Here is a 19,130-nt window from a genome sequence, read left to right as displayed (position 1 = left end):
AGTCCAAAGATTGCACAAACAGATCACAAAATTAGACATGGAAAAATTAGTGCACTGGTCATTATACAAAACAAAAAAACTTGCCAGCCTCCAAAAACCCATGGGAACGTCAGATAAAGAAGATGTCAGAAAATGAAATTTAAGAATTCTTTTTTAAAAATCCAACTGACATTTCATTTTACCTTGGTGACACTGTAGCAGAAGCAGTTTGCTTTTTAGCCTTTCCTGTGGGACAACTGAAAACAAGGCAAATTCACATTGCTCCTGCTATTCAAGTGTTTCTCCATTTTGTTCCATTCCTGAGATCTGATTGCCATCTCCTCTGAAACAGATCAATCATATTGGCATAAAATATGTCCTGTATGCCCACATGATCTAAGAACAGTGCTCGCAGCAGGTCGTGTGAACTAACGCTGAAAATGATTGTGCTGTGTTACATTGCAGTTCCAAAACTTGTTTTCCTTAACTGTCAACTCTGAGTATCTCTGATGGTCTCATAGGCTTACCCTAAGGGCTGGAGAGCATTTGGAAGTTGCCCAGTTACCTGTCCCTCAAATCTGTCCCCCTTTAAAGAATCAGCTATTGTACAGACCAGATCTGCTCCCATTTTCAGATTATCCTTATTTCAGGTCTTGTCCTTTGGTGTGCTGCTGCTTTGCCCCTGCATTTGGTTTGGAGGGATCTTTCTGAAGTGACCAAGGCATATAGGGTTTTCTTGCAGCAAGACGTGGGTGGCATTGCACAGAGGCATGGCAGTAATGGAAGGAATAAAGAAGAGTTGAGAATCCCACCTGCTCTCCTTGAATGTTTATAGATTAGATTGTTCAAAGGCAGGGCAATTACAGTGGAAGAGAAATGGATTTAGGCAGGCAAGCCAGGTTAGGATATTCTTGTAATTGCAATACCTTGCATCACTGTTTGTACTTAGTATCAACAGCATGTTGATCAGACTATTCCCGTTAATGGAGGAATATTTCAGACAAATATGTTCATAACACAAGGATTAAAAGGCAATTTATTTTATTGGATTTTTTATGTGTGTGCATAAGCTTTCAAGTTTTAAAAAGGCAATCCTTCCAGTAGAATAAAAGCTAAAAGGAATTTTGAACTGGCATACAAAAAGAGGTCTGTTAACAACATAAATATTTGACTTCCTTTCACATATTATGTTCCTTGAATGCTAAATATTTCTACCTTTCTGAGATACACAGATGGGCTATACAAGCCCTAAGAACTCCTCTGGTAAACTAAAAACAAAAGATTTACACATTGAAGCAGGATCAAAAGTGCATCCACTTTTGTTTAAACTCCTGCTCAGAGTTCTGTGACATTCTCAAGCCATGGAAAAAAGATGGGCCTTGGGTAACTAATAATAGGAATAGCCCAGCTTTTAATAGCAAATCTTCCCTACCAAAGAAAGACAATGTCATAAGAACATAAAATGAGTCATGCTGGATCAGACCAAAGGCTTATTAGTTTTGTGTGATCAAGTCAGAACCAACTTATAGTGACTCTAATAAGGTTTACAAGGTAAGCTTTTTCCAGAAATTATTTTATCTGTTCCACTTCCCTGTGAGTTTCCATGGCCAAGTGAAGATTCTAACCTTGGTTTTCAGAGTCCTGGTCTGTCATGCTATCAATTACACCACACTGGATACAAAGCCTATTTAGTCCAGCACTATTCGCACAGCGGTCAATTGGTTGCCTATGGCATGGCTCACAAGCATCTGCTGGCATGAGACAGTTGAGGAAGAGGCAATGTTAAAATGAGAGGAACAATCCCCAAGTAATGATCTCAGCTGCTTACGTTGTAGAAAAGGTAACATGCAAGGCTACCAATTGACAAATGCAGCATTAATGCTATAAGCAGAAAACTGCTGTAATTCAGCATTTGAAAATGCACAGAAATAATGCCTTACTTAGACAAGAAGAATGAAATTGCTCATGCTGGAACCAGGTAAAGAATAAGAAATATGTAAAGACAGAAGAACACTTAGAAAGTAGAAAAGGATGCACAGCAGGTCTCTAATTGACCCATCTTCTATAGTATTTTCATCAGGTTTATATCAAACAGGGCAATTATCTCAATACAAATTATTTTAAAGGGTTTTTTTTTGCCTTTACATCTTTACGACATTTTACCTGGTTGCCATAGGAATAATTTCATAGTAACAGTTTGAAGTGTTATTGGTACATGCATACGGTCTTTTCTATAATAATAAATACATGAGTGCTGTGTAACTGTTAATATTACAGTCTTGTGCTTGTAGCATTTACCATTTGTGTATATCTTCAAAATGGATAAAATTTATTTCTGTTTAAGCACTTCAAACAAGTAGAATGTCTAATAAGTTCAGTTTCTCCCATTGCGGTATTATTGAGGAGATTTTCTCAGTTATCAAACTCATGACAAAAGCCCTGTCCTGAAATGAAAGAGCCACGATGCACCTTTTTGCAAAATAGGCTGTGCCTGACGGCATAACTTACCTGAAAAGCCCAAACTTTACTAGACCTATCTGAAAGTCCCATTTCAGCAACCTCATTAGACTGTTTCACCACCACCCCTTTTGGACATAGCAAATCCCTTTCTCTTCGCATGGTCCACTCAAGATAGCAACCATCAGATACCCATCTAGAAGAGATATAAGTTTCTAGGCTTTACTGACAGAATTGGATCCAACTTAAGCTTTGGCCATCACTACTCACAGATTGCATGCTGTCTGTTACTTTTGGTAGTCAACATATTGAAGCTATCATACCTTTATATACCTTTGAAGTAATGGGTGCCACCATTAGTTAGGCTCTGGTCTTTCAGAAGTAGAGGTAGTTTAGAAAAGGTGTCATGTAGAATAAGTAGCAGCAGTCCGATCACTAGGTGCCTCTAATTTACAGTTTTCCCAATGCATTGGGCCATACCCACACAATGTTAGAGAGCCTGGTGGAATATACAGGCCATATTAGGGGGAAACTAATGGGTATAAAAATGATTATTCTTAGGTTGGTCTCTCTTTCTCTCTCTCTCTCTCTCCACACCATCCAAACATACCAACTTTCCTTAAATCAGATCAGTTCCCATCAATTGGATGATATTGTCTTTGTTCATAAAGGCACACAGCTAAAAACTATTTCTTTCCACTGCATGGTCAATATTGCAGCCACTTGGTATGAAGGCTTCACCTTCTCCTTCTGGCCGCCCAGCTCCATTCACATTCCGGTTCTCCACCATGTGATTCACTGCATCAGTCCCAGCATTGTTCATGCTGTGGGACAGGTGGCGATTGTCACCAGGGTGATGATCCTCCCCTTCCTGTATATCTGATTCTGCTTCTTCTGTTTCACTGCCACCTCCACCTGCAGGAGGATCTTCTGGTTGTGAGGTCTTCTTTTTCTCCCTGCTCAGGCAACAGTAGGAAGCAATAGCCAGGAAGAGAGCAGATAATACAACCTCAGAGCCAGCAAGATAGAAGATAACTTCATATTTCTTGAGTGCATCCACTAGTCGTCCTGGGATTTTAAACAAACAAAACAAAAAGGAACAGCTATATTATTCCAAGCCATGTATGTGGATGTCATATTAAAGCACTTGCCAAGAATGTGACACCTGTGTTGTTTGGAATGTCATGTACTGTGTTTAGAGAAGAAAAACGTAAATTAGGTCCAAATTTGGAGTCCATATTTAATTAGCATATTTCTCCCCACCCATGCCCATCCCATTCTTCTGCCAAATAACTAAGTAATCAAAGAGAGTAGATTCCATGGGGTATCTAAGGAGGGAAAAGTATAAATATGTTGTTTCTTTAAAGTGAGATTACTTGTCTCTGGCTCCTGTGTTTTAGATTTCAGGTTTTATGTATGAAACTTTATGGCAGGGGTGGGCAACTTGTGGCCTTCACATGCTGTTGTATGCTGCCTCTTCCATCAACTCTAGTTATAGGCCAACAGTATCTTGCAGGGGCGTAAGTTACGTACATACCCATGCTGATAAGGGTTAGCAACAAGAGGGTCTGTGTCAACGTAAAAGAAGTCATGTAGGCAGACACTCAGCAGCTGGGAAAGTAAATGGTTTTCTTAATAAGCTCCCTATGCATCTTCTGGGAACGTAAGTCTGTGGATATATGCCAAGTGATACATAGCTGTAAACTGCAAATGTACCACCGTATGAATAAGTCACTGGAAAATACAATAATGCTAGGAAAAATTGAAAGTCAGCATGAAAAAAGGAAGAGTAAATATGAGATGGATTGACTCAATAAAGGAAACCATGTCCTTGAGTTTGCAAGACCAATGCAGGCTGTTGATGATATGACATTTTGGTGGCCACTCATTCACAGGGTCACAGTGTAAGTTGGAGGTGACTTGATAATATATAACGACAAGAACAACATAAATAAATAAGTCAGAATTCTGATGTAAAATAGAAGCTACCATGTAGATGCAGAATAACTTAAAAATGAGATAACACTATAATAATTGAAGAATTTAGAAGATGAGATATTAAAATGCAAGTTTAAAAGTGTAGTAGAAAATTAGATTTGATCAAAACCTGACACTCTGGTTTGGTGGCATTCAAGTTGTGACCAAATTTCCCCAGAAGTCTCACACACTTCATCTGGCAATCAATGTGATGTAGTAGTTATGTTAGTTGAAAAAAGAGCAGGAGGCTTGAGTTCAAATCTCTACACAGTCATGGAAGTCACTGGCTGATCTTGGGTCAGTCATCAATTCTCTGCTTGACATACATTAGAAGGCTTTTAACGAGATGGAATTTAATTATGTAGGACCTCACTGTAGAATGACTGCACATTCTACAGTGAGGTCCCTGGAAGTGGAGCAAGAGAATAAGAGTGTAACAGAAATGATTTTCCCCACCCCATCTTTCTAGCTGCACTGCCACTCCTGGCACTTACACAGTGATACTGTGTGTGCATTCTGCACATTCTCAAAAGTGCTCTGTTCTTCATCACTCATATTTAGGGATGAGATACGGTATAGAAAACAAGAGCTTGGACTGTACCTCAAATATGCTGCACAAGAGGGAGGGATGCTTTCGGACAACAAATGTCCAAGACTTACCTGCAGAAGGTGGTCCAATAAGCACAGCAAAAGCTTCAATTAGCAGGACAAGCCCAATGGCACTGGAGAACTTCTGAGATCCAATGATGGCCATGAGCACTTCAAATTGTAGAGCCCCCACCATCCCATAGGAGATGCCAAAGAAGACACAAAACATGACAAGGGATGTGTAATTATTAGCCCTGGCACTGAAGATATCTGTCAGTCCATTGAAGAGCATAGCAAAGCTGAACAAGTAGGTGACATGAGGCCGGACCCACTTCAATCCAGCAAGGATACCACAGGATGGACGGGCAAAAATATCTATGAACCCAATGATGGACAACAGAAAAGCTGCTTCTGTGTCTGGCACTCCTATGTCTTTGGCATAGTTGACCAGCAATATGGTGGGCACAAAGAGACCCAAAACCATGATGAACTTGGCAATGGCATAAATGACGAAATTCCGGTTCTTGAAGATAGAGAAATCTAACAGTTTCTTCCCTTTCTTGGGTTTCTTTTTCTTCTTGGCTTTCTTTGACTTCTTGGCACTGTCCATGGTGCTGATGGCCTCTTCCGCCTGCCCTCCCATTGGCAGCATTTCTTTGGCTTCATATTTGTCATGAGCTTTCTCTCTTGTCTTCTTACTGGTCTCCAGGGGTCTCATGACTGCCCCACATGTACAGCAGTTGAGTAGGAGCCCCCCCATGATGAGGAATCCCCCTCTCCAGCCAAACTTCTCCAGCAAGACTTGACCTAATGGGGAGAGGGCTGACAGGAAGACTGGGCTCCCAGCTGCAGCAAGCCCATTAGCCAGAGGTCTACGCTTGTCAAAATAGGCACCTAACATGATCAGAGATGGCTGAAAGTTCAGAGCCATGCCCAAACCTAGAGAATAAAAATGGAACTGTGAATAACAGGTGAGACAAAAGGATGGCAATTTAAGGAGAAAAATAGCAAATCCAAAATATATTCCACTTTCATTAAGATTGCATCAAGGGATGTGCTACTCACTGTAGAACTTATTCATGCAATTTATGCTTTTAACAGGTCAATTATTTCTACAAATTAGTAGTTAAAGTTACTCATCACTGGGACTGGATACTCCCACCAACAGTGGGAACATACAATGGTCTCCGCTTAATCACATAATTTAAAATGAAAATGTAAAACAAAACCAAAAGCAAGCACAAGAGAGGCTGAAATATATTTTGTGTCATGTTAGTTGGGTATGTTCCATACATTATGTTCTTCCACCCTCCTACATGCCATCTGTTGCTCCCGAGGCAGTTGACACTCCCAGCTTTTCTTTTCCACTTTGTAAATACTGACCTGTCAGCATGCCAGCTGTCAAGTAGAGTTCAATAATATTAGTGGTGAAGGATGCTAGAATCATGCCAGAGGAAGCCAAGAGCCCACCAACAAGCATCACAGGCCGGCACCCAAACTGATTCACCATAATACTGCTCACAGGACCTGCAGAGAATGCAAGAAATCAAGATAGGGAGGAAGAGGCAGAGTGAAATAAAAGGAACGAAGCAAAATACCTTCTTCATACCAAATGACAAAGCTGCTCAGACTGGTTGGATTATTAGGAATAGTCGAAAACATCTCTGGCACCCCTTGTAGTTAGCTGTATTTCGAAAATTATAGTATTATGCATAGGGGGAAATGGTTCAGGTCACTATGGCACTATGGACCACATTGTCCTGACCCTTTCAAGGGCCACACCCTTCTCCATTGCCATGGTGGTTGGTGATTCCTGAGAGTCATAGTCCAAACAGAAACTTTCCAAGGCTTTGTTGCATTTAACCCAAATTGTTTGCACCGGCTTGTTGGAGCTCTGCAACTAGCTCAGGAGTCCTGAATGAAGACTAGACCTGAGCTCTAGCAGTGAGCCTTAAGCCTTCTCATAAAATACATGCCTCTTGCTCTCCACTGGCATGGGTTGTCCTGCTTCTTTGAGGATAGCCCTTAGGAGGAACATTCTCTTTCAGCAATACGGGTGCATTTGGAGCATACAGTTTCATGTTTGGTGCCAAGAGCTAAATATATGGAGAAAATGTATTCTCAAAGGCTTTCACGGCCGGGATCCAACGGTTGTTGTAGGTTTTTTGAGCTGTTTGACCATGTTCTTGAGGTTTTTCTTCCTAATGTTTCACCAGTCTCTGTGGCTGGCATCTTCAGAGGATGGAGAAAACTTTAGATGTGTTTCACTTACACCGGAGAAGGAAAGGTTGGAGGATAGATAAACCTGTGCCCTAAACTCTCCTGGGATTACATTGTGCATCCCCACCCCACCCCAGCCAGAAGGGCTAATGGCTGTGCTGGCTGGTGCTATGTGAGTGGTTGTTTCAGATAAACTAGGAAAATGATACCTGACTCCATTACAGTGCATAGATAGTGATTTAAAAAAAAAAGAACCTGGCACCTGAAACCTGAATCCAATTACAGTAGTAAACTCAATTGGAATAAACCCATTAAATCAATAGGGTTTGCTTAGACCTAAGATGTTTATGTTGGAAATGGAAAAATATACCATTTAGGTATACAGAGCTCTCCTCCTCCATCCCAGTCACTGGTATTACAACCTGCAGCACACAGAATATTAGCCAACAGTCCACTGCTATGGTACAGTACAAGAAGAAAGTCTGTTATATTAAGTTCTCGCTCTTCTCTCACAACCTCAAGTGTTGAGAGTAGATGCTTTTCAGGCTGCAACCCTGAGCTCTGTACCCTACAATAGCTTCTTGGGCAGCAAGCCAGAGTTCAACGTCAAGCAACCACTTGCTTTAAATAGTCTTAGCTCTTAGGTCTGGGGGCTTGATGGGAAACACTAGCAGATAACATTTGGCCCGGAAGTTCCCCATCCCTAAATTAAAGAAATGCAAATGGGGAAAAGAAAGCTTGCCTAAAGTTCATGTGGCATTAGGAGTAGCAGTGAACTCTTGGTGGCAATAGCAGAAGAGAACTGTGGAAGGCTATCCTCAGAAAACAGTGAAATCTTTTTAGCATGGCAGTATACATTTTTTAAGCCTTGGATGGAAGTTCTTGATGGGGTAGACAAGTCTTTACCTGTTCCATACAGCATGGCGAGCATGATGGATGAGATCCATGCCGTGTCACTGTAGCCCACGTGGAAGTCGTGCATCAGCTCCTTGAAATAGATGCTCACCGCCTTTGGAAAGGCATAGGAGAAGCCAGTGATGATGAAACAACCCAGCAACACAATCCAGCCCCAGCCACCATCTGGGGGCTTCACTCTTTCAGGGAGCTGGCCATCCTGGGCATCACCTCTCCCCATTGTCTAACTAGGGGAAAGCACCTGCCAGGAAGGAAGGAAGGAAGGCCAGGCCTGTGTGTAGCAGAGACAGCAAGGTGGGTCTGCAGGGAGAGAAGAATACACTGTGTACAGATACAGCCAAGTAGCCACCACCTTCTTTAAGTTTGTGTGCTCTCTTTTCTGTTCTAATGCTCCCCCTCCCACCTTAAGGGAAATAATTGCACCTGAAAGCAAAAAAGCAAAGCTATCAATAGTACTTATCAGTTTGGAAAAGAAGAAATCTGGCATCAGCAGTATGTTGCTTATTCTTAATCTATTTCTTGTTTATTTTATCTATGCTGTTATGTGCTGTCGAGTCTGAACTGATTTACAGAAACCTTGATAGGGCTTGTAAGGTAAGTGAGATATTTAAGGAGCAGATTTTCCAGTTTCACACCCCCAGTGAGTTTTCATTGATGTGTGGATTAAGACAAGGCCTCCTGAGTCCTGGTCTCTCACTCTATCCACTACACCACACTGGGCATCCATTACATATATATACATACTACTCTTCATGTTTTTTTTAAAAAAATACACAAAACAGTTTAAAAGTAAAAGGGGGGAGTCATGGACCAAGCAGGTGGGCTTATCCCAAAATTGGGAAATGTCTCCATCCTAATAATTAATATATATTTTAAAAAAACAATGGTGCTGTTAAAAGAATAGCAATGAAATGGAGCACATCACAGACTATTAAATGAACAGAAGACTTATACCAATGCCAAAGGACTCAAAGTCTAGAATGAAGATGTGTGTCTTAAGAAATCAGTGAAACCAGCTTACTGAGGATGCTTGACACACTTCCAAAAGCAAAGAGGTTCAAGAGATGAATGTCACAATTGCAGTGCAGTGACACATTTGGAAGTGCCACTACTTATCACAACAGTTCCCAAGGCCCAACTATTCTCAAGTACTTTGCATGACAACGGGGGCATTTGTAACAATATATTCTTCCTGGGGAAAACCCATTTCTCTCCCAGCTAACATGAGAACTGCAAGCTAAGCTCAGAGAGCACAGGAGGCTTGGGGACAGCAGATAGTATAATAGACCCTGTTCTTCAGGAAATTCCTGGACTTTGTCCCACTGACCTCTGGTTCTGCTACACCACCACAAAACCAAGGAAGGCTCTCACTTGGGTTACCATTCCTTGAGAAACTACTCCTTCAGCAACTCCAATTAATGACACTACAAGTAGGGCCCGTTTCAGAGATATTAAAGATGATGTAGGTAAGTAATGCCTTTTAGGGACGTGGTGGCGCTGTGGGCTAAACCGCAGAAGCCTGTGCTGCAGGGTCAGAAGACCAAGCCGTCGTAAGATCGAATCCACGCGACGGAGTGAGCGCCCGTCGCTTGTCCCAGCTCCCGCCAACCTAGCGGTTCGAAAGCATGCAAATGCAAGTAGATTAATAGGGACCACCTCGGTGGGAAGGTAACAGCGTTCTGCGTCTAAGTCACACTGGCCATGTGACCACGGAAGATTGTCTTCGGACAAAACGCTGGCTCTATGGCTTGGAAATGGGGATGAACACCACCCCCTAGAGTCGAACACGACTGGACAAAAATTGTCAAGGGGAACCTTTACCTTTACCTTTAGGTAAGTAATGTGAGAGGCATCCAAGTAGGTTCATGGTTCTGAAGCTCTTGAAATCATCAGGGAAATTGGCGGGGGGGGCGCACAGGAAAGCAGCATCCTAAGATGTAGACTTTGTACACTGCTCAGGAATCGTAGAGCAGCACTCAACATGCTAACGGTTATAGGTGAAGGATAAGTCACCATTACTCACAACAAGTTCAGGGAAGAGGAAAGAGGAAAGCTTGTTGCCAGTAAACAATGTACACATTATAAGCAATGTTTTTTTTAAAAAAGATGTAGGTATTGGTGGAAAAAAAAACAAGAGAAGAAAAAAATGTCAGTGTTCCATTTAAAGATAATTTAAAGCCAGATGAAATGAAAGCAATTTCACTGTCTAAAAACAACCAAGGATTAGGCTAATATGCTTGCCTCGTGCATGGAGTAACTCCTCAGCTAGGGAGAAAGCTTAGTACCCATCAACCAAACTGCTTTTGATAGTTGGCAGGCCTTGGAAAAGCAGAGGAGGGAGAACTCGCTGGTTTACCCTTGGCTAGAGATATATGATTAGCAGCCCTGGAGATGCTCCTTTGTGGTATGCAGGATGTTCGCCCACTTTCCCCAACTGATTAGGGCACAAGCATGTTCCTCAACAGAATTACAATCTGCTGTCCAAACAGTAGACTTCCCAACCTATAATGCTTCTAATTTATCTAGGCAAACTTTGGGTTGTTTGGCCTAAACTCTTCCCTCAATGTTTCCACAACTTCCCTGGGACTAGCAAGTGAAAAAGAGAGGCGGAGATATACATTATATGTATAGGTACATATACATATAGATGATGACACTTCAGCAGAAACATCAGGAATACAACTACCAACAATTCCGCATTGCTGTTAAACATAATGAGAAACAAACTGGAACCTTGGTAGATCTCAAAGATCCAAGATCGTAAGATCAGAGTCCACTGGCACTGCTTTCTGAGTCTGTCTCTCCATTAAAAACAAACAAACAAACAAACAAACAAAAAAACCCATCAGAGCGACCATAATACTGTGTATCCCTATTTCAGCCCAAAAATAGTATTCAAAAACTGTAGAGAGGCCCAAGCAAAGAATGTTCATTTCCAAGCATAAGTTATCCATCAAGATGACCAAGATAGTTTCTCTCTGATCTGGAAACCATATTTGAATAAATGAACATAATCTACGTCATTCAAGAGTTCTGGAATTGGGAAGACATCCTTTTCTCTAATAATTTGCTGAAGTACTCATATTAACTACCCAATACAAATTGTTCTAAATTACATTGTCCAAGCTCAAACTTTTGAACAGAGAACCAATTGCCACCTTTATAAGGGCAACCAACTCTGTTATTGAGACTGAGAATGCAACCCTATGTTAATAATCCAGAAGAGTAAGGACCCAACAAGCACATCAGCTTATCTACATTCTCAAGCTATACAAAGTGAAAGGTATCCATAATGCCCATTATCGGTGTTATAGCTATACCCACTTCTAATTGATTTTTACAGCATCCAATACACGCCAAGCAATTTTATCTCCCAAATGTAATGCACAGTGGTCCATTCTTTGGCCATACAAAGAAAGTCTGGTGCCACCAAGAAAACATCCACTGGCCAAGATTGTGCTAGTGCAATGGTGGCTGAAGAGTAAGCTTTACTACCATACAGCAGGGCCTAAATTCATTCTAGCCTCAGAACTGGTAGATTTTTGGACAGACTACCTGAGTAGAGAAATGGCATCTTTCTGGGTCAGAGGTACTCAGCCACCTCACTCCATCATCTAAGCCTGGTGGTACATTTCATTTCTGTGTTTGTCTGGAAAGTGTTCCAACTCCCATATCATTTTCTCTACCCTACTAGGTCATTTCTGAAAAGGAAAATGGCAACCAAACTTGTACTCAGTATTCTAAATCCTTCTGTTCTAGAATTTTATATGGAGAAGACACAACGAGAGCATTCCCTAGCTGAATTACAGGCATACGCTTTTTCTCAAATGGCTCTCTAGACAGCAGCTGTTATCATATCCTTGGCAGTAAATGTTGTAAGCTGATTAAGCATTGTGTGAAAATGTGCTCTCCTAAAAGAACTTTCACCTACAAGCTTGCAGCTGAAAGTCAGCACTATTTACAAAACCCACTACATATGTGCAGGTTTTGCGTCTTACAATGTGCTTATAGATATATAGGTCCCATAACTGCATCTACATTGCAAATGTAGCAAAAGGTTTCTCTTCTCTGAAGGAAACCACAAGAAGTAAGGATCTTGGCAATGGTGTTTCTAGCACTGACACTTTACCTGGACTGTGTGCAGGAACAGGAACCATGTCTCTCCAGCTCCGGGGTAGGATATCTGGACTCTCGTCAGTTGTGTGCTGTCAAGTCAGAACCATCTTATAATGACTCTAATAGGGCTTTCAAGGTGAGTGAGAAATTTAAGAAATGGTTTTACGAGTTCCATTCCCCCCAAGGGATTTTCTATAGCCAAGTGGAGATTTAAACCCTGATCTACTGTACCTCTTTGTCTAGATATTCTGTTTTATTGCTTAAATGGTGAAGTCTGGAGGATGTCAGAAGATGCTGCAGACTAAGTCAGACAATCAAAGTCCTTCTTTACTGCAAATCTGAACAGCAATTAAGAATTTTGGTTAGGACTCTTTTCTATCCATCTACCTGGGCTGGAAATACAACTTCCAATACTCTGCCAGAAAGGCAATTACTGTGGGTAAGCTGCAAACAGACACAAACCCACTTGCAAAACATGTCCTGTTTTAATGCAATTCCTTACATTAGTACACATTAAAGCAGCCAAGTGGATCGAGCCTCAGAAGCCCCAAGGACAAGATCTCTGTGGAGCAGAATTCTGTTGCACCCTTGCTTTTAATCCAGAAAAGAATGATCTTCAGTTAACATCAACATCTATGGAAAGAGGGACCAGGGCAAAGGGAAACCAAAGCCTGTGATATTCCCTCCCAGGCTATCCAAAGCACCCTTCAAGAGCAGGTCACAACGCCTAACCATACTCCTTCACCAGCATTTGGGACCTATTAGCAACAGCATATTAGTAACAGTTCCTCAAAATCTTTTATCTGAGAAAGCCTTATGGACCAGACATAAACCCTACTGTGATTTTTAAAAGTGCAGATTGGGTGCCATTTTAAAACCAGAGTCAGGCTTTAGGCATCTGGTTGTGGAGCCAGAGACTGGGAGTTTGATTCCCCACTGTGCCTCCTTGACATGGGCTGGACTTAATGATCCACAGGGGCCCTTCCAGCTGTGCCATTCTAAGATTATTATTAAGAACTGCTGGATAGCTCAGTGGCTTGCATCATGTGCAGTGAAACGAGTCACTGCAAATTCCTTGCAGGGTGGGGGTTTTTTTGTTTTTGTTTTTTTGAGTTTTTAGTTTCTGCCTTGGGTTTACCTGGTATTCCTTCCAGGTAGCAACCAGCCTTAACTCTGCTTCACTTCCAAACTCAAGCAAGGTTCTGTATGTACCAAGAAGTATGCTGGTATTTAAATTGTGACAAGGAGTATGGGAAGGTGCTGAGGTGACCAGTCCTGTGATTATGATTTACATCTAAAACATGATTAGGACCATTAGTGGAAGCTCCACATATTGTTTCGCAGCTGATAATAATGGATCATTCTTCTGGTTGCACAGCCACTACTCCAAAACACCAAGGAGATTTTCTTAAGGAAGCAAGTGCATGCCAGACAGATTATTTGTCTGCATGATAGTGGAATGGCTGAGTACAAAGATATGGGCACAGACGGGATTGAGAGGGGTAGTAAGAGAGTCTCAACCCCTTAAGCTGGTCAGGAATGTCAACATAGGATTTCTTTTCCTTGCTTTCCACCATGAGCCAGTCGTGACCTTTGTGACACTAAGCACGTTAGCAACAGGGAAGTTATTATAGTATTAACCACAGGAAGCCATGCAGCTTTATCCTATGGGGCTTTCATAGCCTTAGTAATGGCTTGATGGACAACTGTAGTTACCTTGGTGCATTATCCATAGGTCTGTACAGCAACAACTTGTGTCTCTGAAGGGCTGGCCCTACAATTAGGCAGAATGAGACAACTGTATCAGGCAGCAGATATGGGGGGGGGGGGTTTATGGAAAAGCATTGGCATTCCCCTGACTCTTCTTCCTGAGCATTTCAATCATGTCTTTCTCTTCCAGAACAGAGCACTATGTGTGTAATATAACCTATCCTACCTCCTAAACCAGCCTCCTCAGATGCAAGAAAGGGTGCTATCTCATGTCCAGAATGGAATTAAGATTCAACTGGTGGTCCAGCTGGTTTCTGACTGTATGTGGGATGGAGAGTTGCTATCCTACCTTTTATCTCAAATGTTTTTCAAAGGCCCTGTGCCAGGAAAGCTTTTTTCTCAAGTTGCTACTTGGGCACTGAATCACACTAACACCTGTGAAATCAACACCAATGGATGTTACAACCCTGTTTGGCCAGGCAAATATCCTTACATGTAGAAGTGCTGGATGACAACCAACAATGGTGGTGCACTGAGATAATAGTAGATTTTGGACTTAATAGATAGAGGCAGATTACCAGACCGATAACGTTTAGAAGTCTGTGTGTGATGCGTTAAAATGGAATAGCAAAGGGTATTTTCAGTGTATGATTAATCTTTAAAAGTAGCTGCTTATAGGTGGGTTGCATATAATTTCTGAAATGTTGATTGAGAAATACAAAACATTTTGAATGCTGAGGAAAATTCAGACTAGAAAAGTGCAAGTAGAGATATGATGAGGAGAAGTATGACACATATACTGCCCCCTATCTAATGCAAAGGGTCATATATCAATATAGCTAGTTGGCGTGCACACAGACAGACAGACAGACAGACACACACACACACACACACACTTCTACCTTAGAGCTAGTTCACCACATACTAAATAATTCAATATATAATCTATAAAACCATGGAATGCACTGTGTTCTGAAACTCCAGATAAAGTGTGAGCTACAAAATCAGGAGACTCTCATCGGCACATCTCCACCCCCCCCCCAAGCTTTAAAAAAAAAGCAGAGAACCCTGCAAACAAATTCACAAGAAACACAAACTAAAGCATTCAAGAAGAATTAACTCAGGTGCTTTTAGTGGTACACCTTGGCCAGATTAATATGTTAGCGTGAATATATTCATCTCGATTAAAATACTATTTACCCTGACTTATTTCATAGCTCACCAAGATGAAATATGTAACAATACTTATGCCAGAGAGTTTGTGATAGGAACAGCGCCCTTCAAACATTCTGGGGATGAGACACTCTGTGATCCTGGTCCATGAGCCACCTCTTACACTGGCATCTAAAATCTAAATATATTCCATACCAGAATACATACATGGGATAGGATGTCCCTTCCCTTTCTGTTCCCCCACACACACACACACACTTAAAGTAAGATATCTGCACAGTATTGGGCCTTACCTTGAGGAAGAAGGGATGACCTTTCAAGGATCACTCCATGACAGGTACTGAAAGAAGATTTCTTACAAAAGTCTTCATGCTACTTGTATTCCTTTTTCCCAGACTGCACAAGCCTCCTTTTCACTGAGGCTTTCAGCGTTCTTCACAGCCTGGTACTTCTATGACTGCTTCGAGAGGTCCCCTCCACCACAATCACCACCACACGGCAAAAGTAGGCAGCTCCAAGATAAGTCCCAAGTTGTTTACTGTATGGATGTGGGTCAGCAGCTCTTTATGTTTTAAAGTCGCTAAAGAATCATAGGTTACTGATCTCACAGAAGAAACTACTTCTCCACTTTTAAGAGGCTTTCCTAGCCAATGGGAAGGGACAGACCATGCATGTCTGGGCCAGAATCCCTCCATAATCCTGCTTCTCTAAAGAATGGGGTACGTAGGAGAGGACTTGAGAGGAGATTTTGAATTTCCTTCTTCTTTCCTTTTGGCATTTCTCTATAACCTTTTTTGGGGCGATGCTTTTTACAATAGCTACCTTATGGGGTATATTAAAAAATGAAATCAGGGCACTGAACTGTTGTGGAGCTGTAGACCCAGCAGAAGGGAACGTAGTTAAACGTCAGGATGGACAGCATGCAGAGCTCAGATTTGGGATCCTGCAGAAGCAGCAAGCAATTGTTAAGGTTTTAAGTTGCTCCTAGGAGGCAGAATGGTCAGAGTTAGATTAACCATACCAGTACTGTGTTGGAAATGTTTCTGTGCTTTTCCAAACTGTCTGGGGATATCCTACTGTGATTCCCTGTTTACTTGGTACGGTTCTTAAAGCAATAAAAGCAAAGCAATACATTAAATCTGCAAGTTCTTCAAAACAACCAAAACACATTATGCATCTTGCTACTGTTGAATTAATCCAAATGCAGTTTAAATGAAGCTGCTATTAATGAACTGTAAATAACTCCTGTTGCTATGTTTCCATCTAGCCACTCAAGAGATGCATCTGTTTCTTGCTTTCCAAATATATTTATTGGCAGCTTAGTTCTAATGAACAAAAGAAGAAAGAAGATAGATTTCTCTCAGCACGACCTTCCAATAATTGCAATCCACAGCCTCTAATAAATGGAGTACAATACTCAGCCTCAGTCATATATGCACATTGCACTTCAGGTTATAGGAAGCAGAGAAAAATGGGATGCAAAAAAAGAAATAAATTGATAGCCAACACCTGCAATAGACTTTCAAAAGTATCGCTTCATAAACATCCTGATAAGAAGTAAGAAGCTTAAGTAGCAATAAATATCTGTAGACAAAATCTCTGTGAGGCTCCTGTGCTTGATTGTCATTGAACTGTGTACACAAGGAGCTGTGCTTAAAATGAAGAGTTGGGGTGTTATACAGTACTAACATCCTAGGATGCTTTCGACAGAGGCTCGCCTTTCAGAAACAAAACACAGTTCCCTCCTTTTTCATGACAAGGACTCCAGTGGTTTAAGAAATGGTGTAATATGGGAAGACCTGATCAGCTGAACTACCTTCTTTTAGGTGCACAGATGAGGAAAACATGAGAGCTGTAAGTAAACAAACAGGGTCAAAGGAGTCAAATGGTACAAAGGGACTGGAAAGAAATGAAGTGGGTCAGGACCGTGACTGAAGGAATGGGGTCCTCCACCAAAGGTTTGGGGGTCTTCCCCTGATCCGTGCATGAGCCGCCTATGGCAGTGGGGTGAGGTCAGGCCACCAAACCAGCCCTCTGGCACTGCCAGTGAGACCAGGTAGGTTTTAATACCTACCCTCGCAAGTACCCCAAAGTGAAAGGCCTTGCTTTCTAATCCTCGTAAGCTTCTTAGCGTCTCTCTTTCCTCCCACTGCCTTCCCTCCCTTATCTATACATTCCTGTCAGGGTTGGGGGGGTGAGGAGGTGAAAAACACAGGTAGGGAAGGGAGCGTGTAGGGCTCCCGGAGCTTGCAGATGGGGTTTAATTTCTATTAATAAGGCTAATCGGCTAAAGGAGCCACCGCAGGTCTCTCCCTGCCCCCTTCTCTTCCTACCCATGAAGGCTCGAGAAACAATGGGGCGTTTGTTTCAGAGGCCCGCATGAGGCCTTGAGAAGCAGGCATTTACATGAGAGGGAAAACAAGCCCCCCCCCCCACAGCCCCAAGTCCCGCCACTGAGGCTAGGGCTGTTTTCATTAAACCTGGTTTAAAAGGTGATTGACAGGTGCCATACCTGGCGCCACTGAAGGAGAAACTAAACTCTGTGCAGGTGGACAAGAAAGGGGGCCGGTTAGGGTGGCAATGGAAAAACTATGGTATATGCCAGCATTGTCTCTGTTTACCAGGGAGTAGGGAGGTAAATGGCACAGGTAAATCGATAAAGCTATGCCTTTTCTACATAGCAGCCATTGCCCAGACTGCCAACTCCAGATATACTAAATTACAACTCTCATCACTTTCAACTAGCTTGCAAGCGAAGAAAGGGTTTGAAGCAGATCTAGGAGAGGGCAATGGGCTGGGAGTGTCATTGGGGAACATCACAACTTTGCTCTTTGCAGCTGTAATGGGGGGGGGTTTCCTGTGATCATAGGAAACACATAACTCCCATCTTACAGCAGCTCCACTGGCTGCCAATCTATTTCTGGGCACAAATCAAAGTAGTGGTTCTAACCTATAAAGCCCTAAACAGCTTAGGTCCAAGCAAACTGAAGGCCCATGTCCCTTTTATGAGCCTGCTCAGGTGTTAAGGAGAGCCCCGTCTTTCAGGCTTACCACCTGCATAGGTGCATTTGGTGGGGACATGGGAAGAGGGCCTTCTCTGTTGCAGCTCCCAGACTTTGGAACTCCTTCCCACAAGAGGCCAGACTGGCCCCATCTTTGCCATCCTTTCTCAAGCAGGCAAAGACCTCTCTCTTTAAGCAAGCTTTCTCTCAGTGACTGATTGCTTGAGTAGGGGTTTTAAATAGATAGCTGTGCCTGAATGTGTTTTGGTGTTGCTATTGTTTACCATTTTTAGTGTGGTATTTGTTTGATCTTTTTAGTATTTGTATACTTACTGTTTTAAGCTCTAAATATTTTAATGCTTTTAATGATGTAAGCCACCTTAGGTAGAAGTAGAAAGGTGTTCTTTTTTCAGACAAACAACTGCATCTCAATTTTGCATTCTTATTCATGAAAATGCATTTAACTATATGTGTTCTTTGAGAGGAAATACAATCAGTTTGTCACTTTTAATCCTTTAAGTTGATAATGGGTAAAAAGTCTAAAGGGATCCTCATGAAATTCCTTCAGCATGCATGTTTGCTAGATGACATTCTAGCTGAAATCACATTAGGCTTCCAGAGATTTACCTGTAGCAGATATATGTGTATGAGAAATCAGGCCTGACAATCCCTTCCACACCAAAGACAAATACAGTCTGTCCCCTGTTCAGCTCCCTGATTATGCTGGTTTCGGGACTGCCTCTTTGCCTCTGCCTGCTGGACAAAGGTAAAGGTAAGGGTTCCCCTTGACATTCTTAGTCCAGTCGTGTCCGACTCTAGGGGGCGGTGCCCACCACATTTTCAAGCCGTAGAGCCAGCGCTTGTCCGAAGACAATTTCCGTTGTCACGTGGCCAGCGTGACTAGGGAATGCCATTTTACCTTCCTACCGAGGCGGTGCCTATTTATCTACGCGCATTTGCAACTGCTAGGTTGGCAAGGAGCTGGCACAAAGC

General features: G+C 42.1%; 1 protein-coding gene across 1 annotated transcript; it reads right to left on the bottom strand.

The window, feature by feature from the left end:
• Nucleotides 1–997: 997 nt before the first annotated feature.
• On the bottom strand, nt 998–17,277 carry SLC16A8 (solute carrier family 16 member 8). Its single transcript, XM_020787737.3, has 5 exons — nt 15,429–17,277; nt 8,128–8,436; nt 6,385–6,528; nt 5,074–5,940; nt 998–3,504 (listed from the first exon to the last, which is right to left on the bottom strand). The coding sequence occupies exons 2-5, from the start codon at nt 8,354–8,356 to the stop codon at nt 3,116–3,118; spliced, it is 1,629 nt and encodes a 542-aa protein (XP_020643396.2). The 5' UTR covers nt 8,357–8,436; nt 15,429–17,277; the 3' UTR covers nt 998–3,115.
• Nucleotides 17,278–19,130: the final 1,853 nt, after the last annotated feature.

Source organism: Pogona vitticeps, chromosome 5, assembly GCF_051106095.1.
Source record: "Pogona vitticeps strain Pit_001003342236 chromosome 5, PviZW2.1, whole genome shotgun sequence".
Lineage (NCBI taxonomy): Eukaryota > Metazoa > Chordata > Lepidosauria > Squamata > Agamidae > Pogona > Pogona vitticeps.
Note: the sequence above shows the minus strand (reverse complement) of the source record. Positions and strands in the feature narration are given on the sequence as shown.

What these genes read in the sequence shown, in the direction of transcription:
- SLC16A8 (XM_020787737.3), bottom strand. Translation starts at nt 8,356, where the DNA reads ATGGGGAGAGGTGATGCCCAGGATGGCCAGCTCCCTGAAAGAGTGAAG. An exon ending in CGCCATGCTGTATGGAACAG is followed by an intron (nt 6,529 to 8,127) that starts GTAAAGACTTGT and finishes CATTCTCTGCAG; the next exon opens with GTCCTGTGAGCAGTATTATG. An exon ending in TATTGGACCACCTTCTGCAG is followed by an intron (nt 3,505 to 5,073) that starts GTAAGTCTTGGA and finishes TTAAAATCCCAG; the next exon opens with GACGACTAGTGGATGCACTC.